The following is a 23,512-nucleotide window of genomic DNA, read 5'->3' as shown; positions in this document are numbered from 1 at the left end:
CATTCAGACAGACTAAACTAACAAGTTTAGCTATGAAAATCAACCTGTCTGTTCCTGTCTGTCTTGTGGTGAAGCTCATTTCCTGTAGCTTTGCTGCTACTGCTGTCGTCAGACTCTTTCTGTTAAGACTGTTCACTTTTCACAGATATGGATTTATTGATTATAGCGACAACTTCTAAACTTCTACTATTTTTATGGCTGATACGAGGTAAGAAAGGCTTTAGTTTTTTATCTACAACGTTTAGTAGACGTATCTGTCACAAGAATAGTAGATCAGCAATGTGTTACTCATGTTTTTTGTTCTTTTTATTGTATTAATTTACTCAAAAATGCATTAACTCATACATAAAGTGACCTGACAGCTACTCTTCTATGATAAGTGTACTTTCAAATTGTGTTAAAGCGATAGTTCACCTAAAAATGAAAATGTACACACTATTTACTATTATCACAGTCAAGTGGTAACCAACCTTTGAGTTTCACTTTAAAATAAGCTGGGTTCCACACAATCAATTTGTGTTGGGACAACATGAAGGATTTAAGATAACTCATTAGTTTTTACACATTTAAGTAGATTGAACATGAAACAACATGAAGTTGTCCCCCATAAAACTCAATAATTGTGTTGCTTCGGCTGATTTAAAATCAGTAGTATATCTAAAGCACAGTATAAAAAACTTTACAACCTCTTTACAATGCCACTTACTCGTTCTGATATCCCAAAAAGCTGGTGGTCCACAAAAAACAATGCATGACTGGACATAATGCCGAGAATCTCAATGTCCAATCAGTTTAACACTGATTCATGTATTTATTTTTTTTAACCAGCTCAGCACTGAAAAGGGTAAAGATCTGTATCTCAGCATACAGTGTCCAAACATTTAAGAGAAATTAGACTGAAAGCCCTGCAGTGAAGGTGGAAGAGGGCGTTTATTAGTTGGAGGATGTTTTTAGAGATGTTTTTGCTTCCCTGCATTTATCGTCTAATCAGAGAGCAATATTCATACAGGACATTAAGCCTTCTGTCACACAGCAAATTGCTAAAGCAGTTCAAAGCTAAAACATTGAAATAATCAAATGGCAACCCAGTGTCATGATCTGTACCTGATTGAAAACCTTTGGAAAATCCTTGGTTACCCGCTAGTGACTGATGAGACTAGTGATGTCCTGTTAGAGATTTGGGTTCACCTGTGAGATACTACTAATTCCTGTAAGAGACTAGTGTTCACCTGTTAGAGACTATAGTGTTCATCTTTGAGAAACTAGTGTTCACCTGTTAGAGACAACTGATGTCTGTGAGAGACTAGTGTCCACGAGTGAGAGACTAGTGATCTCTGTTAGAGACTAGTGAGAGACTAGTGTTCACCTGTGAGAGACTAGTGATGTCTGTGAGAGACTAGTGTTCACAAGTGAGAGACTAGTGATCTCTGTTAGAGACTAGTGAGAGACTAGTGTTCACCTATGAGAGACTAGTGTCCACGAGTGAGAGACTAGTGATCTCTGTTAGAGACTAGTGATGTCTGTGAGAGAGTAGTGTTCACCAGTGAGAAACTAGTGATGTCTGTTAGAGACTAGTGTTCACCTGAGAGAGACTAGTGTTCACCTGAGAGAGACTAGTGTTCACCTGAGAGAGACTAGTGTTCACCTAGGAGAGACTAGTGAGAGACTAGTGTTCACCTGTGAGAGACTAGTGATGTCTGTGAGAGACTAGTGTTCACCTAGGAGATACTAGTGTTCACCTGTGATTGTCTAGTGTTCACCTGTGAGAGACTAGTGAGAGACTAGTGTTCACCTGTGAGAGACTAGTGATGTCTGTGAGAGACTAGTGTTTACCTGTGAGAGACTAGTGTTCACCTATGAGAGACTAGTGTTCACCAGTGAGAGACTAGTGATGTCTGTGACAGACTAGTGTTCACCAGTGAGAGAATAGTGATCTCTGTAAGAGACTAGTGTTCACCTGTGAGACTAGTGATGTCTGTAAGAGACTAGTGTTCACCAGTGAGAGACTAGTGATGTCTGTGAGAGACTACTGATGTCTGTAAGAGACTAGTGTTCACCTTTGAGAGACTAGTGTTCACCTATGAGAGACTAGTGTTCACCTATGAGAGACTGGTGTTCACCAGTGAGAGACTAGTGTTCACCTATGAGAGACTAGTGTTCACCTGTGAGAGACTAGTGTTCACCTGTGAGAGTCTAGTGATGTCTGTGACAGACTAGTGTTCACCAGTGAGAGAATAGTGATCTCTGTAAGAGACTAGTGTTCACCTGTGAGAGACTAGTTTTCACCTGTGAGACTAGTGATGTCTGTGAGAGACTAGTGTTCACCTGTGAGAGACTAGTGATGTCTGTTAGAGACTAGTGTTCACCTGTGAGAGAGTAGTGTTCACAAGTGAGAGGCTAGTGTTCACCAGTGAGAGACTAGTGTTCACCAGTGAGAGACTAGTGATGTCTGTGAGAGACTAGTGTTCACCTGCTAGTGTTCACCAGTGAGAGACTAGTTATGTCTGTGAGAGACTAGTGTTCACCAGTGAGAGACTAGTGTTCACCTGTGAGAGACTAGTGTTCACCTGTGGGAGACTAGTGTTTATCTGCTAGTGTTCACCAGTGAGAGACTAGTGATGTCTGTGAGAGACTAGTGTTCACCTTTGCGAGACTAGTGTTCACCAGTGAGAGACTAGTGATGTCTGTGAGAGACTAGTGTTCACCTGTGAGAGACTAGTGTTCACCTGCTAGTGTTCACCAGTGAGAGACTAGTGATGTCTGTGAGAGACTAGTGTTCACCAGTGAGAGACTAGTGTTCACCTGTGAGAGACTAGTGTTCACCTGTGAGAGACTAGTGTTCACCTGTGAGAGACTAGTGTTCACCTGCTAGTGTTCACCTGTGAGAGACTAGTGTTCACCAGTGAGAGACTAGTGTTCACCTGTGAGAGACTAGTGTTTACCTGTTAGAGACTAGTGTTCACCTGTGAGAGACTAGTGTTCACCAGTGAGAGACTAGTGTTCACCAGTGAGAGACTAGTGTTCACCTGTGAGAGACTAGTGTTCACCTGTGAGAGACTAGTGTTTACCTGTTAGAGACTAGTGTTCACCTGTGAGAGACTAGTGTTTACCTGTGAGAGACTAGTGTTCACTTGTTAGAGTGTTCACCAGTGAGAGACTAGTGTTCACTAGTGAGAGACTAGTGGTGTCTGTGAGAGACTAGTGTTCACCTGTGAGAGACTAGTAATGTCTGTAAGAGACTAGTGTTCACCAGTGAGAGACTAGTGTTCACCTGTGAGAGACTAGTGGTGTCTGTGAGAGACTAGTGTTCACCTGTGAGAGACTAGTGTTCACCAGTGAGAGACTAGTGTTCACCAGTGAGAGAGTAGTGTTCACCTGTGAGAGACTAGTGGTGTCTGTGAGAGACTAGTGTTCACCTGTGAGAGACTAGTGTTCACCTGTGAGAGACTAGTGATGTCTGTGAGAGACTAGTGTTCACCTGTGAGAGACTAGTGATGTCTGTGAGAGACTAGTGTTCACCTGTGAGAGACTAGTGTTCACCTGTGAGAGACTATTGATGTCTGTGAGAGACTAGTGTTCACTTGTTAGAGTGTTCACCAGTGAGAGACTAGTGTTCACCTGTGAGAGACTAGTGATGTCTGTGAGAGACTAGTGTTCACCTGTGAGAGACTAGTGTTCACTTGTGAGAGACTAGTGATGTCTGTGAGAGACTAGTGTTCACCTTTGCGAGACTAGTGTTCACCTGTGAGAGACTAGTGGTGTCTGTGAGAGACTAGTGATGTCTGTGAGAGACTAGTGGTTACCTGTGAGAGACTAGTGTTCACCTGTGAGAGACTAGTGATGTCTGTGAGAGACTAGTGTTCACCTGTGAGAGACTAGTGTTCACCTGTGAGAGACTAGTGATGTCTGTGAGAGACTAGTGTTCACCTGTGAGAGACTAGTGTTCACCTGTGAGAGACTAGTGATGTCTGTGAGAGACTAGTGTTCACCTGTGAGAGACTAGTGTTCACCTGTGAGAGACTAGTGATGTCTGTGAGAGACTAGTGTTCACCTGTGAGAGACTAGTGTTCACCTGTGAGAGACTAGTGATGTCTGTTAGAGACTAGTGTTCACCTATGAGAGACTAGTGATGTCTGTGAGAGACTAGTGTTCACCTTTGCGAGACTAGTGTTCACCAGTGAGAGGCTAGTGGTGTCTGCGAGAGACTAGTGTTCACCTATGAGAGACTAGTGTTCACCTGTGAGAGACTAGTGTTCACCTGTGAGAGACTAGTGTTCACCTGTGAGAGACTAGTGATGTCTTTGAGAGACTAGTGTTCACCTATGAGAGACTAGTGTTCACCAGTGAGAGACTAGTGATGTCTGTTAGAGACTAGTGTTCACCTGTGAGAGACTAGTGATGTTCTGTTAGAGACTAGAGTTCAGCTGTGAAAGACATTTATGTTTGAGTCTAGTATTCTTGTGATGTCCTGTGAGATACTAATGTATTCCGGGGAAAGGCTGTTGGTTGTTTAATAAAAAAATTAAGTTGAGACAAAGGTTTTCTGGAAAATAAAATCAAGTGTCTTTGAATGGTATAATTTTGGTCGTCACTGTACAGTTCAAAATGTAAATGACATGCACACATTTAAAGTTAAAGGAAAAATATAATGATTTCTTTGTACATATAAGTTGCAGCACATGATTCCTCAATCAATAAATTCAACCTGTCAATCTTTCTTGGCCTGAAATTGTTTTTCCAGCATCTAAAATGTAAAAACTTGTTAATATATCATGTTAGAAATCAATATAACATGTAATCTGTGGTTTGATGAAATATATTGATTATGTCTCTTTAAACTGGTTTATCAGGAACGTATGGAGTGCTTGTACACCATAATGTGTCTGCAACAGCTGTGGAAGGACAGAATGTCAGCCTGCAATGCATTGTGGGAGAGGAGCATGCTATCACAATCATTCAGCTGGAATGGAGTAAACTGCCAATTGCAAATGAGAAGATCGAGCAGAAGATTGTTGTGTTTCATCCACAACTGGAAGCAAAATACTTTAAAAATGATTCTCTTTTGAAAGTGGTGACCAGTCCAAATACAGGGAAACTGCTGGGCTCCATCCTGACCCTGTATAAAGTTACAGTGGAAGACAGTGGAAACTATGTTTGTGAAATTACTTCCTTTCCTAATGGCTCAATTAAAAAACGTTCAAAGCTTCAAGTCTCAGGTACTGCTCACGGTTTACTATAGGAACTTGTTTCTACCACTATTAAATCTTTATATATAAAAGTATATACACTCACCAACCACTTTATTGAGTACACCTTACTAGTAGTATTTTGGCTTCAGAAATGTCTTAATCCTTCATGGCATAGATTCAACAAGATACTGGAAATATTCCTGAGAGATTTTGCCCCATATTGACTTGATAGCATCACGCAGTTGCTGAAGATTTGTCAGCTGCACATCCATGATGCGAATCTCCCATTCTACTGCATCCCAAAGGTTCTCTATTGGATTGAGATCTGGAGACTGTGGAGGCCATTTGAGTACAGTGAACTCGTTGTCACGTTCTAGAAACATGGTCAGCAACAATACTCAGCTAGGCTGTGGCATTGACTTGATGCTCAGTTGGTACTAATGGGCCCAAAGTGTGCCAGGAAAATATCCCCCACACCATTACACCACCTCCTCCAGCCTGAACCGTTGATTCAAGGCAGGATAGATCCATGTTTTCATGTTGTTGATGCCAAATTCTTACCGTACCATCCGAATGTTGCAGCAGAAATCGAGACACATCAGACCAGGCAATGTTTTATCCAATCTTCTATTGTCCAATTTTGGTGAGCTTGTGCCAATTGTAGCCTCAGTTTCCTGTTTTTAGCTGACAGAAGTGGCACCCGGTGTAATCTTCTGCTTCCTGTAGCCCATCCGCCTCAAGGTTTGGTTCATTGTGCGTTTAGAGATGCTCTTCTGCAGACCTAGGTTGTAACGAGTGGTTATTTGAGTTACTGTTGCCTTTCTATCAGCTTGAACCAGTCTGGCCATTCTCCTCTGACCTCTGACATCAACAAGGCAATCGCGGCCACAGATTTGCCACTCACTGGATATTTTCTCATTTTAGACGATTCTCTGTAAACCCTAGAGATGGTTATGTGTGAAAATCCCAGTAGATCAGCAGTTTCTGAAATACTCAGACTAGCCCTTCTGGCACTAACAACCATGCCACTTTTAAAGTCACTTAAATCACCTTTCTTCATCATTCTGATGCTGGGTGTGAACTGCAGCAGATCGTCTTGAACATGTCTACATGCCTAAATGCATTGAGTGGCTGCCATTTGATTGGCTGATTAGAAATTTGTGTTAACGAGCAGTTGTATAGGTGTACCTAATAAAGTGGCCAGTGTTTATATGATTATATATTTACATTTAGGCATTTTTTTTTTAGCAGACGCTTTTGTTGTATATATATATATATATATATATATATATATATATATATATATATATATATATATATATATATATATATATATATATATATATATATATATATAATTTTAAAAAATTCTATTCATCTACAGATCAAGTTATTGTTATACCATGACTTAATTAACCTAGTTAAGCTTTTGAATTACACTTTAAGCTGAATACTAGCATCTTGAAAAAACATCTAGTAAACTTTTATGTACTGTCATCATGGCAGCGGTAAAAAAAAATCTGTTATTAGAAATTAGGTATTAAAACTATTTTGTTTACTAATAACTCTGACTTCAACTGTAGCTTAGTCCTGAATTTTTTTCTGCCAACTTTGAGTTGTGCCTCACAATTCTAAAACTCTAAAGTTCTAAACTGTGTCTCTCACATTGAGCTGACAGTAGAGCAGCTCTCGTATTGAAGTTCATGGTCATGTCCTCAATCCTCATGTAATGAGATGACAGATGCTGACAACACAAGTGTCACACATGACAGCATATTTACATATCATTTTAGGCTAAAATAGTCTTTCTGCAGTTTAATATTCACAGACACTAGTCCACATCACATTTAAATCAAGTGTACAGCACTACTTTTAATTTATTCATCCAAAATGTCCCAAATTTCATGATATTCTGAAATGTAAGGATGTTAATGCAGATAAAGAATTGTGAGGTGTATATTCAGAAATGCCTAAAAAAAGTTGCAATTCAGCAATACTATGTAAATGTCAACCTTGTCATGAATAGTTTTCACCAAAATAGAGAGTTCTTTTTCAAGTTGTTTGTGTATGTTTTTTACAGCACTGTACTGCAAACACACTTTAAAATGTCTGTCAAGGTTTTCCAACAATTTTATTTGATTTACCAAAGTCACACAAGTACCAATTTCACATCTGTCACATCAGTAACAGACATCCATCAAAATCTTCCTCATAAATCCAAAAATGTAATTAATAAATAAAAACCTAAATTTTGTTTCTTCAAGAGTTCACACTTAGCTGATGATTGATTATATAGCTTGTTTGGCATGCTGTCCCAGGAGAGAGCCCTGAACTCCTAAGATCCTCTAGCCGTTTGTAAGGCGAGAGGGGAGTTTGAGGTTAGGTAGATCTTGAGATCTAATAGTGATTGCTCTTAAGAGATAACTATTTACTAGGAACATGTCTATGGTGCCAATTTGGATTAGTCAATAAACTTAAGTTGCATGTTTTTGGACGGTGGGAGGAAACCGGGGAACCCGGGGGAAACCCAGGTGAGCACGGGGAGAACGTGCAAACTCCACAAAGACACGTCGGCTGGCTTGGTAAGGCCTAGAACCAGTGCCGCTCTTGCTGTGAGGCAACAACGCTAACCACTGGGCCACCATGCCACCCATCTAGGAAAGGAGGAGGAGTAGGGGTGGAAGGTGGGATTCTTCAAAACAAAAATGACCGTCATATGGAACTTTGGGTATTTATAGTGGCTTAGGAATTGTCTGATTGGTGAATCATAAATTGAATAATGCGGGGCCAGCTGCAAGCAATCATAAGCATGTGATCCTCTCGAAATTAGTTTATAAATAAACTTCAGTTTAAGAGTTCACAATTAGCTGATGATTGATTATAAAGCTTGTTTGGCATGCTGTCCCGGGAGAGAGCCCTGAGCTCATAAGATCCTCGAGCCAGGGGTTCCCTCCCGTTTGTAAGGCGAAAGGGGAGTTTGAGCTCAGGTAGATCTCGAGAACTCCCCAAGATGCCTTAATAAGCTCGGGACAGAAGCTGCGTATGAAAGAACCCCCCAAAAAGCAATAGAGATCAAAGCCATAACCGGCTGCTGAATGGAAAGTGTAATAAAGATGGTACCATGAGAGGGTTTGCAGGAGCAAAGATGGAAATGGTGCAAAGTGTGAAAGATTTAGGTTAGAGTGATTGCTATAACTGAGGTGGCTGCCGATGTTGCAAATGCTATGTGTGCTCCCGTAGCAGTATTTAACTGCTGTGACCCGACGGGAGAGCAAGACAGATGTAATAAATTTAATGCAGGATGTATGAGCGCTCTTAAAATGAAAGTAATGGAATGTCAGGATAAGCTCAGCGGAGCGTCTCTGCTGCAGCAGAGGTGCGATAGAGTCAGTGGTGCAGAGGAGAATTTAAGCTAGGCGGAGCATCTCTACAGTTGCAGAGGTGCAATGGAAGTCAGTGGTGCAAAGGTGCAGAGGAGAATTTAAGCTAAGCGCAGCATCTCTACAGTTGCAGAGGTGCAATGGAAGTCAGTGGTGCAGAATAGAATTTAAGCCAAGAGGAGCATCTCTACAGTTGCAGAGGTGCAATGGAAATCAGTGGTGCAAAGGTGCAGAGGGGAATATAAGCTAAGCGGAGCATCTCTACAGGTGCAGAGGTGCAATGGAAGTCAATAAAAACACGTAAATACGCTTCCGCATATTAAATGGACGGCATATTAAATGGAAGTGTATGTGTGCTCAGGCAGAGCGTCACTGCTGCAGCAGTGGTGCAGAGGGGAAAAGACGCTCAGCGGAGCTGTTGCAGAGGTGCCGTGGAAGTCAATATTGGAAGGCAAGTACGCTTCCGCGGAGGTGTTTTAACTGCTGTGGAAATGCTGGTGAGTGTGTCAGTAGTGAATGGCTAAATGGAGATGTGTGTGAGCTCAGGCAAAGCGTCACTGTTGTGGCAGTGGTGCAGAGGGAGAATAAGGCTCGGCGGAGCGTCTCTGCTATTGCAGAGGTGCAGTGGTATTCAGTATTGGAGCGTTATGAGTGCTCCCGCAGGAATGTTAAATACTGTCTGTAGTAATATGTAGAGATGAAAGTGATTAAGGGTTCAGCTAGAGTGTCACTGCAGTTGCAGTGGTGCTATGGGTGAGTGTAGCTCAGCAGAGCGTCTCTGCTGCTGCAGAGGTGCAGTGGGTCAGTATGGAATCAATGTGTGCTCCCGCAGATGGTGTTTGAATTGAGAAACAAGAGAGAATCAGAAATTTTTTACAACATGGTACATGTTCAGCAGACTTAATAAATAGTTTTAGCTGCTATCCATGCGAGGCGTCTTAATAAGGCCATGGGCAACTGTGAATTGAAGTGCCTTTTGTTAATGCATCGTCCGATAGCTTCGTTGTCGCAATGTGCAAGGATGGTAGAGGTGGGCATTCGTCCCCCCACAGGATGGCAGATGGATGGAGAGCTGAGGATATGGGGTGTGGCTTGTCTGGTGGTCCAGGAAGTACTTATTGAAGATGCATTTGTCATAAATGTCCTCCTATTCATAGCAGTCAAGCCGGAAGTTTGTTTCTTTGCCGTTTTCACGTCCAACTGACTTGCCATTATGGACTCACATATGACACTTTGTGTATGAACATATGAGTCACTGGCGCATAACGATTGGACTTCTGTGCTTGATGTGTATGTTTTTCAATAGCTGGGCAATAATCTTTTCAGAAGTTAAATGGCTATCAGATGTTGCAGATGTTTTTTTTATTATTAATTAATATATATTTTATTTATTTATTTATTTATTATTATTAAATACATCAACTGCCAATATCAAACCCTGAACTTAAAATGATGCCACCACTTAGTGTGAATGTTAGTTATGGGCTTTACTTTAATCCATGAATAAATAACATTAAGTTTGGAATCTTAATGTGATTAAATCGCAAGCATATCTGGCCCAGTTCATTCACAAAGTCAGAGTCCATTCTTAACCTGTTCATAGAGAGGGCGGGACCATCTCAAGTTTTTTAGTGCTTACTGGATGGTGACGCTTTTCTTTTCAGCTATTGGCTCAAAAGAGTGGCAATCAAAAGTCCAAAATGCCGGCAGCCATTTTGTTGACCAGAATCACTAGTGTTATGACTGCAGACGCCACTGAACGCACTCCAGCGAGTAGTTTGGATGATAACAATTCATTCTATGAATGTTTATCAACGTATAAATTTGCTGTAAACTAATGTTTTGTGGATTGAATTGCCTGGACCTTTGCAGTCGAATTACTTCATGCTATTAGAATGATATGGATGTTTGGACAGGTGGGAGGCTTGAGAGGTTCTATTCGCGCTAGTCTCGTCTTTCAAAGATTTATAAAATGTTTAGTCTTTGTTGGAAAGTGTTTTTTTTTTTCAAGGCTTCCATTTGAAGTGTGCTATGTACTGTACCGCGGGTGCACCGCTAGGACAACAGGGAGAGTTTGGCTTCATTGCAATGGCTTGGATTGCTGGCGTCTTGAGAGTTTAGGCGTTCGTGGACGGGGATCGAGTTTTGACTTTATCTTGCTGGAGAATTGGGTTGAAGACACAGCGGATGCGTTGCACTTTGAAGTGGAAGGTTTTGATGTTGTTGTTGAAGTTGTTGTTGAAATTGTTGTTGGAGTATAGTTAAAGATTATGTTGTTGTTGTTGTTGTTGTTGTTGTTGTGTGTTGTTGTTGTTGTTGTTGTTGTTGTTGTTGTTGTTGTTGTTGTTGTTGTTGTTGTTGTTGTTGTTGTTGTTGTTGTTGTTGTTGTTGTTGCTGCTGCTGCTGCTGTAGCAGTAGCAGCTGATGCAGAGCTGTCTTTAAAACAAAGATGGTTGTCATATGGAACTTAGGGTATTTATAGTGGCTTAGGAATTGTCTGATTGGTAAATCATAAATTGAATAGTGCAGGGCCAGCTACAAGCAATCATAAGGACGTGATCCTCTCGAAATTAGTTTATAAATAAACTTCACATAGAAAGCCAACTCTTATCTTTTTGATTAGTATTATTTCTTTTGGGTTGTGCAGTTTAAGTTTTAAGATCACACCCATAATGCATATTTATTTCCCTCATTTAAAATATGTAACACGTTTACAGATTGATATTTTTATAATCTCTTTACTCTGTTGTTGTATTAGAAAAAATGTTTCATCTTTCATTTTTATCTGTGGCAAAAACAAGCATCCTGTAAACTCATACACTATATTTAGGCCCAAAAGTAAAGTGAATAAGTGTCTTCTTTCCTTTATTTCAGAGCCTCCAGCATCAGTGAAGATGCTGGATTCATACAGCTTCTATAAAGAAGGGGACAAAGTGAAAATAACATGTTCAGCAAGTCCTCCACCACTTCAGTATAAACTGAAACGGTCAAAGGTGAGTCAAATGAAAAGAGATATTTCTCTGTTCCACTTTTGATAAAGCTCTGCACTGATCCCCATCTCCTCATCAGGATGAGCTTTTCTCAAAGACCAGCTTGAATGGAGAGTTTATTTTACTAAACGTCAACAGAAAAAACAGTGATCTGTACATCTGTTTACCTGAATGGGACTCACAGGAACGAAATCGCCAAGGTCTCAATGCCACTATGGAACTGACTGTGAATTGTGAGTGTTTATTTTAATAATGAATCTATTTAATCTTAAAAGTGAGTTCCTGAATATACAGCTAAAGTCAACATTTTTAGCCCTATTGTGAATTTTTCTTTTTCAAAAATTTACCAAACTATATTTAACAGAGCAAGAAATTTTTCACAGTATTTCCTACAATAGTTTTTATTCTTGAGAAAGTCTTATTTGTTTTATTTCGGCTAGAATAAAAGCAGCTTTGATTACATTTTTTAACCATTTAAGGTCAATATTATTATTATCATAATATCATTATAGTATTATTATTATGAGCTCTTAAACAAAATATTTTTTTTCGATTGTTTACAGCATTGTTTCCCAACCCTGTTCCTGAAGGCACACCAACAGTACACATTTTCAAGCTCTCCCTAATCCAACACACCTGAATCAACTTACCAGGACATTAGAAGAGACTCCAAAACCTGAAGTGAATGGGTGAGATAGGGGAGACATCCAAAATATGTTCTGTTGGTGTGCCTCCAGGAACAGGGTTGGGAAACACTGGTCTACAGAACAAAATATTGTTATACAATGACTTGCTTAATTAACCTAATTAAGCCTTTAAATTGAAAGATATCTAGTAAAATATTATGTACTGTCATTATAGCAAAAATAAAAGAAATCAGCGATTAGAAATGAATTATGTTTAGAAATGTGAATAAATCTTCTTTCCGTTAAACAGAAATTAATATGATTTGATTTATTTTGAACAACAAAAGAAACATCATACACAAAAAAATTTTTAAACATTAAATAATAATTCATGGGCGTTAATAATTCTTATTTTAACTGTACCTTTTAATCATTCCTATTTTTCCAAACAGATCTTGATGGTATTGAGTGTAACATGAGCAGCTCTTTAAACATCAGTGTTGGTGAAGATGTGGTGATTTCATGTATGGCAAACGCATCTCAGATCTTGCTGTATGAATGGATGATGGTAAGACTGTGAAATATTAAGAGACTGAAATTAAATAATTAAGCAGTGTTGCCTTAAATAGAGCATTTGTATTACCTGCCTCAGTTTGTTTAATATATCTGTATGATGATTTTTTTTAGGGGGGCGAAAGACTGTCTCTCTCGCACACTTTGGCTCTGACTTCTGTGAAGTCTGAACAGTCAGGAACATACAAACTGACAGCTGCCTTTCAGAACAAGCAGCTCCAGAAAAACAATGAGGTTTATATCCACGTTCTCTCCAAGCAAAGCAAAGGTACGTAGTTGTTGTTTTTTTATTGCAATAATAGGACAATTTAAAATTCCTCTCATTGAGATGCCAGCTTATTAACAGTGAATAATAAACAATAAAATGCAAACAGTGGAAAAACCACTGCAGCTCTTGGGGATAAATTAATTGTGGAAAAGGAGTTAATTGATCAATTTCCCTCATTTAAGGCCCTCCAGGACTCATTGTTTGTTTGGTATTTGTTTGTGTGTGTGTGTGTGTGTGTGTGTGTGTGTAGGTCCAGTTTTGCCAACATTGTGAAAATGAAATGTCTCCACAAGGATATTAAAACCTGAAATCATTTATATTGTAACCAGCCAACAGTGCCCATGTGGAAAACTGTTAAATGTATATAAACTGAATGAGCTGAATGAGAAAAATCCTGGTTGAACGGATAGTCCTACAATATTATATTATATTATATTATATTATATTATATTATATTATATTATATTACATTATTCATTCATTTTCTTTTCGGCTTAGTCCCTTTATTAATCTGGGGTCGCCACGGCGGAACTGCCAACTTATCCAGCATATGTTTTTATGCAGCGGATGCCCTTCCAGCTGCAACCCATCACTGGGAAACATCCATACACACTCATTCACACACATACACTACGGACGAATTAGCCTACCCAATTCACCTCTACCACATGTCTTTGGACTTGTGGGTGAAACCGGAGCACCTGAAGGAAACCCACGCCAACACAGGGAGAACATGCAAACTCCATACAGAAATGCCAACTGACCCAGCCTAGGCTCGAACCAGCAACCTTCTTTCTGTGGGGCAAACATGCTACCCACTGCGCCACCGTGCAGCCTATATATTACATTTTATTTTATTTTATTTTATTTTATTTTGTTATATTATATTATATTATATTATATTATATTATATTATATTATATTAGGTCCTGCTTTATGTAGTGCCCTAAACTACTATGTTCTTGCATCAGAAGTATAAGGACACTTAAGGACACTTAATATAAAGTGGGACTGTTAATTGAATAATAACATTACCAAAATGTACTGCAATATTTTATTACCCGGCAGCTAGCTCTCTGCAACTCTCAAATGGTCACCCACTGAAGCGAGGCAGGGCTGCGCCCGGTCAGTACCTGGATGGGACACCACATGGGAAAGCTAGGTTGGTGCTGGAAGTGGTGTTAGTGAGACCACCAGGGGGCGCCCAACCTGTGGTCTGTGTGGGTCGTAATGCCCCAGTATAGTGACGGGGACTCTATACTGCTCAGTGAGCACCGTCTTTCTGATGAGATGTTAAACCGAGGTCCTGACTCTCTGTGGTCATTAAAAATCCCAGGATGTCCTTCGTAAAAGAGTAAGATTTTAACCCCGGCATCCTGGCCAAATCTGGTCTCTGATCATCATGGCCTACTAACCATCCCCATACCATAATTGGCTTCATCACTCTGTCTCCTCTCCACCAATCAGCTGGTGTGTGGTGTGTGGTCTGGCGCAATATGGCTGCTGTTGTGTCATCCAGGTGGATGCTGCACATTGGTGGTGGTTGAGGAGATTCCCCCAAAAATGTGTAAAGCATGTTGAGTGTCTAGAAAAGTACTATATAAATGTAAGGAATTATTATTATTATTATTTTTATTATTATTATTATTATTATTAATATTATTATTATACAGTAATGATTTAATGTTTTTTTTAAACATTTATATATATCTTATTTAATCCTAATTTCAAAATGTACTCACTTTATTTTAAAGTCATGTTGTTATCAGTTAATAGGATCTATTCAAGCCAATGAACAAACAACAGTAACACTGTAAGAAATTATTGGATTAATAAGTAATAACCAAATATGTTTTAGGTTACTCTACCTTAATGATAAATGTCAACCTTGTTTAAACTTATTTTTTTAAATAAAACTAAATCCAATTTGATGTTTTAATCTAATGTAAATTGAAATGACTTGTTTTATTTAATTGATTCAAAGTAGATCATTAGTGTTTCCCAACCATGTTCCCGAAGGCACAACAACACTACACATTTTCAACCTTTTCCTACACAAACACACCTGAATCAACTCATCAAAACTTTAGTAGAGACTTTAAAACCTGAAGTTAATGGGTCAGACAAGGGAGATATCTAAAATGTGTACTGTTGGTGTGCCTCCTTGGGAAAGTGATATAGAATATATTTCTGTTAACATATATTATTTATTTTATATTTTTATATAATTCATTTTGAACAATGTACAAATTGTAATATTTACTACCTTACATGATATATTTGTTTCTTTCCCCCATAGTAATTGCTGTTAAAGAAATTACAACTTGTCTTCCGCTAAAAACCACCGAACATCTGAGAAGCTCTACCACCCTGAAGATGAAATCCTGGAGCAGCAGCGGTGCTACTGAGAGTGAAACATCAACCAAATCTGATCCCATCCTCACCAGCACATCAAAATCAAATATTACTGTAACAAACATACAACCCCGAAACACCATCCATCACGCTGCTCACACTGACAGCTCTCCAGCACCACCTGCTGGCACTGCATCAACATTACATACAAGCGCTGTACTGTCTATAGACACCACTCATACAAACAATACAAGCACAAGTCCAGATCGAGAGAACAGAAGAATAACAGTCCCATCTGTTACGACACAGAAAGGCAGCACCACCACTGTGACAGCGGCCAAAGGTAACAGAAATGTCAGTTTTTAATCAGATCTGAATTGAGTTAAAATGTTTGCTGTGTTTCACATATATATTTTAAATACCCAGCACAAAATGAAGTTCGTTTCAGGGTAGACGCAATTCAGGTATTGGGTTACATTGGTTAGTTATTGGCACTTTCAAAACACTGCATCATGAAGCTTTAAAACATTTAGACATATTTCATTTCGCACAGTAGATTTAAAGCCAGTTGCACAATAGTTTCAGGCCAGTTGCAGAAAGCGCTTAGGTTAGTGTTAAAACGATAATCTTTTTTTCTCCTAAAGACTGCCTGTAACGTTTTAAATTCAGTTTAAATTCAAAAACTAGATTGGGTTAACTTTAATCTAAACAATAAGATTGATAACCCCTTGTTAGCTGATAAAACTACCAAATCTTAACAAAGTGGATATGTTAACTAGCTAACATGTCTCACGATTACAGCAAACAAAACTTTGGTATGCTACCACGTTTTCGTCCTTGGTTTTGAAACATTTAAAAATAAGAGAATGCTGCTAGACTCTTGGAGTGTCTAAATATGTTGTATGGGGCTGGGGGATTCATCGAAATTAAATGACAAATCTGATTGAGCAAAGCTGTTCTGCACATCTTGTTAGGGATGCATGGCATGAAAAGCAGAAAATCTGATCCGACAGCCAGGGGGCGCTCACTTGCAAAAACTCCAAATAACCACAAAGAAAAAACTTTGGAAATGCCCATTAGTGTCTTTTTATTCGCTTGTTAAATGTGTCCAGGTCCAAGTGCTCTATCAAACTGTACAGCACTCCGATGGACACCATGATTTTATAGAAAATTCACTCTGACTAAAAAGCGTCCATAAATGAATATTTTCTTAAAGGCACCTATGGTGAAAAGTCTACTTTTCAAGCTGTTTGGACAAACATATGTGCATGTATGGTGTATAGACCGTCATATTAGGGTGAAATAAATACACCCAGTCCTTTTTTTTTTTCAATTTAGTTACATAAAAACGGTGGACCAATTGGAGTGGTTTTCAGATCAACCGCAACTTTACGTAGGAGTGCGGTTCCCCCGCCCACCGAATTGATTAACAGCTGCGCGTATTAACATGTCCCGGTAGTCACGTGTATAATCATATCAACCAATCATATCATCAATCATCATCAAATGTGATCAAGAGTAAGTTTCACATGTTTAAAATGTTTTAAAACAGAGCACGTGTGTAATGAATTACAGCGATTTAGCTTAGCTTTACTTCATCAGCACAGCCGCTTGTCAGAACAATTATAAAGGAAGATGCTTCAATCCCGGTTTGTGGACAATAAATCAGGTTTATTTTGTACATTAACATAACAGATATCCATACAGCAGTGGAGATTAACCTCTATCCTGTCACATTTGTGTGCAAAAAGAGTGCAAAGCTAAACGGGCGCTCTGTCTGTCTGTCTGTCTGTGTGTGTGTGTGTGTTTGTGTGTGTCTGCTGCTGTGTGTGTACACGTGTGTATCTGTGTGTGTGTGTGTGTGTGTGTGTGTGCGCGCGTGAACTTTGTGTGACTCATCAATGCAACTACACAACAAATACTCATTGGTAAAGTTCTTACTGTAGTATTTCTCACAAACGCTACGTGAGATCTGCTTCCTTTAAGTCTGTCTGTTATCTGACGAGGGAGGAGATTAAGGCACGCAGAAAGGCACGTAGAAACAGTGGGTGGGGAGGACTAGCCTTTAAGGCGCAGTACAACAAAACAGCCCCCTAGTGAAAAAATGTATCAAATAGACTCTTGCAAAAGGTATAATAAAAAATCTGATGGGTGTTTTGAGCTGAAACTTTACAGACACATTCTGGAGACGCAAAACACTTATATTAAATCTGAAAAAAGGGCTAACCTAGGTGCCCTTTAATTCAAATGAGTAGCGGCTTAACCCAGAAACAGTTGCTGCATCCCAATCCGCATACTATCCATCCTAAATAGTATTTGAAAATAGAATTAGTTTGTCCCAAACCATAGTATGTTGAAAAGAGTATGCCAAAGGTTCCCGGATGGTTTAAAAAAATTTAAGTGTAGAAGTGTCCATACTCTAACTGCTGATTTTGCCCACAATGCATTGCGCATTGGACGCTAATTCGATTAGAACTACAAACGCATGTGAAAAGTGTAAATAAACTACAAACATGATGGGCGTGCGAGATCAACTGTCAAGTAGTGAGGCTTCTGTAAAGATTTGAATGACTGTTAGTCAATATCTAGCCCACTGGAAAATATTGAAATCGCATTATCTGTGTTATATTTCATCTGCAACAACATTACTGAACTTATATAAAGACATGTTTGGACGAAAGTCTGAATGCATAATTATCCAAAGACCTGGGGGGATTTCTCTCCATGAAAGACTCATGAATGGGAGATTAACCTGCTGCTGCTTCTCTAATAAGGAAGGAAATTAAATATGACAGAAATGTGGATGGTGTGTGGATGATTGACAGGGGGCATAACTAAGCAACACAACAATCTATTAAAGAGGAAGTAGTATGTCCCAAAGCTTGCATACTCTTCTGTTGCACACTCAAAAGTATAAACTAAAAAGTACATACTTTTAAAAAGTATTTTAAAAAGCACATACTTTTAGGGTGTAGTATAAGCATGCAAAATGGGACGCAGCAAGAATTTCATATGTCATGACTTAGCAAGTGGATAAGCAGAAGTTTTATCTGCTTTCGTTGATTCAGCATTGCTAGTAAACACATGATTATGGAATCTTCTCACAGAATGATTATTTATTTCAACTACTCGACTATAGTAATAAACTTAATTTGGAGTAAAAGCATGTTGTTGTTATATGTGGTAATTTCACATGCAGCATTTTCTACACTGAGCCACAGTTCACTGAGAAGCATTATCACAGAACGATTATCTCATTGTCAATTTTAACTGATTAAATACACTACAATAATGAAACCAACAGTACTACGACTATCTTCAACCATCTAAAAGCTGGGATGTCCAAACTCTGTCCTTGACACAGGTCTGTATCCTGCTGAGTTTAACTCCAACTTGCTTAAACACACATGCCAGGGCGTATCTAGTAGGAGCTTGATTAGCTGGTTCAGGTGTGCCTGATTAGGGGTGGGGCTAAACTCTCCAGGACTGAGTTTGGACATACCTGATCTAAAGCATGTGGTGGAGATTTACTAGAACCAGCTTTACTGACAAATTGCGCTTGAAAATTGCTTTCAATTATTCGCCCAGCCAGGTCAGATTTTAAATGTATTTTAATTGAATTTGAACAAAGTTTTACTTGATTTTTAATTTTTAATAGGCCTACTTTTGCATTTACTAGTTAGTCCAGCCCTTCCTGACAACACAAAACAAGCACTAGACAGAATAAAAAGAAGACACATTTTACCAATCCTTCATATTTAATGGTAATTAATTATGCTTAGATTGTGATTAAATATGGTAAATAATAGATTTGCGTTTAATAGATTGCTCTGTTATGAAAAAACAGTTGTAAAAGCTGTTGATTTTGCTACATTTGCATCGTTTTGACCAGCAGAGGCCGCCAGTCTGTGGTGTTTCGAGAGATTGGATACAGTGAGTCATTTTGCAATAGGTTCAAATGATTCAGTGGTTCCCCTCATCACTACTGTTGGTTATAATAATTGTTACAGGTAACTGCAACTTATACATTTATTAAAACCTTTTAACATTAATATAATTTTAACATATATCCAGCATATGTTTTACGCAGCAGATGTCCTTCCAACCACAACCCAACACTGGGAAACATCCATACACACTCATTCATACACACACACACACACACGCACACACATACACACACACACACTATGGACAATTTCATTTATTCATTTTCTTTTCGGCTTAGTCCCTTTATTAATCAGGGGTCACCACAGTGGAATGAACTGCTAACTTATCCAGCATATGTTTTACGCAGCGGATGCCCTTCCAGCCAAAACCCTACACTGGGAAACACCCATACACACTCATTCACACACATACACTACGGACAATTTACAATTGACCTATAGCGCATATCTTTAGACTGTAGGGAAACCTAAGCACCCGGAGAAAAACCCACGCGAACACAGGGAGAAAATGAAAACACACGCCGGGGCTCAAACCAGTGACCTTCTTGCTGTGAGGCGATCGTGCAACCCACAATACCAACGTGACGTCCTATTTAGTGAACTTGAAGCAAAAAACTTGCCACGATCAACCACATAAAACCACATTCAGGGTCAAGTTCGTTCTGTTACAGAACGCTCCATATTCATGATCTACTTTGCTTGTGCTACTTTAAATATTTTGCTTTATACTTTTTTATAATATTAAATACTTAATTTCTAAATAGCTTCAGTTGAATGAATATAAAGTCATATACTGTATTAGGATGTGACAAAAACATATATCACAGTTGTTCAAAGTCTGTCATAATGAAGTATCAAGAACTTCACTTTGGAATTCCCCTTCATTATAGTATTCCTGATTGTTCTCACTCTGATATGCCATTCAGAGTTTGATTTATACTGTTTTGAACAGCCATGACACATGGGTGACATCACACTGTTTGATCTGTGACTAATAACTTTAGGGGTGCATCTAAAATCACACCACTGTATATTAGACTATGCATGTCACTGTATATTAGACTATGCATGTCAGAATTCACAGTGAACACCCTTAAAAGAGTTGGCCAATCACCAGCTATGTTAAGTTAGATTCTTCGGTGTGCATTAGATGGACATTTTACTATCCAATGATAGCAAAGCCAAAACAGATAATTTGTGAATAGCACCTGCTATGCTGATTGGTCACATGATGATGACGACAACATGTAAATGCTAACATACAGATCATATTTATACCATACAAAACACATTTTGAAAAATAACTTCTTCACAGCTTTTAGAAAGTATACTCAAGTCAGCATGTGATTTTTGGAAGCAGTCTGTGTGGTGTTTTTAAGCAAACATGCTCACGATGCAAACAGGATATGAATTTAGGCCAAGACTTGAGCTAATTGTAGAACTGATCCTAGCATATCTCTTGTTTCTCTTTCAGGCTTGAAAAGCAAAGCATTTGTGGCTGTCCCGATTGTGTTAATGCTACTCGTGCTCCTTGTGCTTCTCTACAGAAGATACCGGAACCAGAAAAAGTGAGATGATTTGTCCATTAGCACTGTTTAAAAGTGGGGGGGGACAGCGGTATGAGATCCAAAAGTTTACTTTCATATAATTAATAATCACCTGTTTTTAAATGGTCTGTCTCTAAAGTGAGGGGGACATATCCCCCTGTCCCCCCCAGTTGCTACGCCCCTGCATTAGCATAATAGCGTCCACTTTTCATTCCATTTATCAATGTTTTTGCTTCATTTTTTCTTTCAGAATGGATAGGCCACCCCCCTTCAAACCTCCCCCACCACCAGTGAAATACACATCAGTGAGGAACCATGATATCCGCATGACTGATATTCTTGTCTGAATGCATCATTCACTTTAGTACCCACAGTCCGTGGGCCACAAAAATACTGACTGAAGGACTTTTCTGTAAAGACTGCAACTCTATCATTCATTACTCACCCTCTTGTTTTTCCAAACCCGTCAGACTTTCATTCAAAACACAAATCTTCAAAAGATATTTTTAATGAAACCTGACAGACGTTAGTCTCTCCATTGAAAGTCCACACAAACCTAAACTGTGATGCTTCTAAAAGTCTTCTGAAGAGACGATTGCTTTATAGGATGAATTTGTTTTCATTTCAGCTTGTATTCATCAAGCTAGTAACATTTCAATTTAAATACCAATTCCCACTATTAAACAGTTGTTAAGATTTTGGCTGTTTATAGTACTTTTATAGTTTGCTACTATTCTACATCCCTAACCCTGCCCAATATCTAAATCCTACTACCTTTCTGATTATTAATAAGCAGGAAACTAATACTTTATTGAGCTAAAAATCATCTTAAGTATTGTTTATATTGTTTAGTAATAGCAAGAATTGTACCTTGAAATAAAGTTTGACCCATCAACTCATATCAGTTACAGTGCATTCAGAAAGTATTCATAGCGCTTCACTTTTTCCACATTTTTTATGGTACAGCCTTATTTCAAAATAAATTAAATTAATTTATTTCCTCAGAATTCTACACACAATACCCCATAATGGAAATGTGAAAAAATATTTTTTTTTATATTGTTGCAAATTTATTAAAAATAAAAAAACAAAAAATCATATGTACATAAGTACTGACAGTCTTTGCCGTGAAGCTCTAAATTGAGCTCAGGTACATTCTGTTTCCACTGATCATTCTTGAGATGTTTCAGAAGCTTAATTGGAGTTCCCCTGTGGTAACTTCAGTTGATTGGACTTGATTTGAAAAGGCATACACCTGTCTATATAAGGTCCCAGGGTTGATAGTGCATGTCAATGCACAAATCAAGCATGAAGACAAAGGAACTGTCTGTAGACCTCCGAGACAGGATTGTCTCAAGGCACAAGGCTGGGGAAGGTTACAGAAAATGTTCTGCTGCTCTGAAAGTTCCAATGAGCACAGTGACCTGCATCATCCATGAGTGGAAGATGTTTGGAATCACCAGGACTCTTCCTAGAGCTGGCCGGCCATCTAAGCTGAGTAATCAGGGGAGAAGGGCCTTAGTCAGCGAGGTGATCAATAACATGATAGTCACTCTGTCTGAGCTCCAGCGTTCTTCTGTGGAGAGAGGAGAATGTTACAGAAGGACAACCATCTGTGCAGCAATCCACCAATCAGACCTGTATGGTAGAGTGGCCAGACGGAAGCAACTCCCCGCCTGGAATTTGTCAAAAGGCATCTGAAGGACTATCAGACCATAAGAAACTAAATTCTTTGGTCTGATTAGACTAAAAATGAACTCTTTGGAGTGAATGTCAGGCGTTACATTTGGAGAAAACCAGGCACCGCTTATCACCAGGCTAATACCATCCTTACAGTGAAGCATGGTGGTGGCGATGTACAGAGACATCCTGAATGAAAACCTGCTTTAGAGTGCTCTTGACCAGGAAGACGGTTCATCTTCCAACAGGAAAATGACCCAAAGCTCACCGCCAGAATTTCAATGGAGTGGCTTTACAACAACTTAGTGAATGTCCTTGACTGGCCCAGCCAGAGCCCAGATCTAAATCCTATTGAACATTTCTGGAGAGATCTGAAAATGGCTGTACACCGTCACTTCCCATCCTGCAAAGAGGAATGGGCAAAAATTCCCAAAGACAGGTGTGCCAAGCTTGTGGCATCATATTCAAAAAGACTTGAGGCTGTAATTGCTGCCAAAGGTTAATCAACAAAGTATTGCGCAAAGCCTGTGAATACTGTAATATTCACATTGTAATATTTTTCACATTGTCATTATGGGGTATTGTGTGTAGAATTTTGAGGAAATAAATGAATTTAATCCATTTTGGAATAAGACTGTAACAAAAAAATGTGGAAAAAGTGAAGCGCTATGAATACTTTCCAGATGCACTGTGTGTGTTGCATAAAGTTTATCACTTATGCATAAAGGTCACACTTATCAGGTGTACGTTACGTTATGTTAAAAATCATGTTTCAAAGATCAACAATATTCGGGTGAACTGACATTTTTTAATGCTATATTTTGTTATATTTTTCGGTAATGTAAGATTTTTTTATGTGAATTTTGTAGCTTTTTCTAAACAGTGTTTATATAAAATTCCTAAATATTTGTATGTTTATTCTTTGTTTTAATGAGGGGAAATTCTGAATTTGTT

The 23,512-nt window shown here is 38.9% G+C and overlaps 1 protein-coding gene across 1 annotated transcript; it reads left to right on the top strand.

The window, feature by feature from the left end:
• The first annotated feature begins 45 nt into the window (after positions 1–45).
• si:ch1073-15f19.2 (T-cell surface protein tactile) lies at positions 46–23,489 on the top strand. Its single transcript, XM_056467436.1, has 9 exons — positions 46–208; positions 4,851–5,216; positions 11,444–11,562; positions 11,639–11,792; positions 12,638–12,753; positions 12,873–13,026; positions 15,326–15,724; positions 20,806–20,899; positions 21,129–23,489. The coding sequence occupies exons 1-9, from the start codon at positions 148–150 to the stop codon at positions 21,223–21,225; spliced, it is 1,560 nt and encodes a 519-aa protein (XP_056323411.1). The 5' UTR covers positions 46–147; the 3' UTR covers positions 21,226–23,489.
• Positions 23,490–23,512: the final 23 nt, after the last annotated feature.

The sequence above is a fragment of the Danio aesculapii genome, chromosome 10 (genome assembly GCF_903798145.1).
Source record: "Danio aesculapii chromosome 10, fDanAes4.1, whole genome shotgun sequence".
Taxonomy (NCBI): Eukaryota; Metazoa; Chordata; class Actinopteri; order Cypriniformes; family Danionidae; genus Danio; species Danio aesculapii.
The sequence above is the reverse complement of the archived record's forward strand: the minus strand, read 5'-3'. Positions and strand labels throughout refer to the sequence as shown.

Excerpts from the sequence above, each read along its gene's own strand:
- si:ch1073-15f19.2 (XM_056467436.1), top strand. The coding sequence starts at position 148 with ATGGATTTATTGATTATAGCGACAACTTCTAAACTTCTACTATTTTTA. Across the intron at positions 5,217-11,443 it reads TTCAAAGCTTCAAGTCTCAG|AGCCTCCAGCATCAGTGAAG; the intron begins GTACTGCTCACG and ends CCTTTATTTCAG. Across the intron at positions 13,027-15,325 it reads TCTCTCCAAGCAAAGCAAAG|TAATTGCTGTTAAAGAAATT; the intron begins GTACGTAGTTGT and ends TTTCCCCCATAG.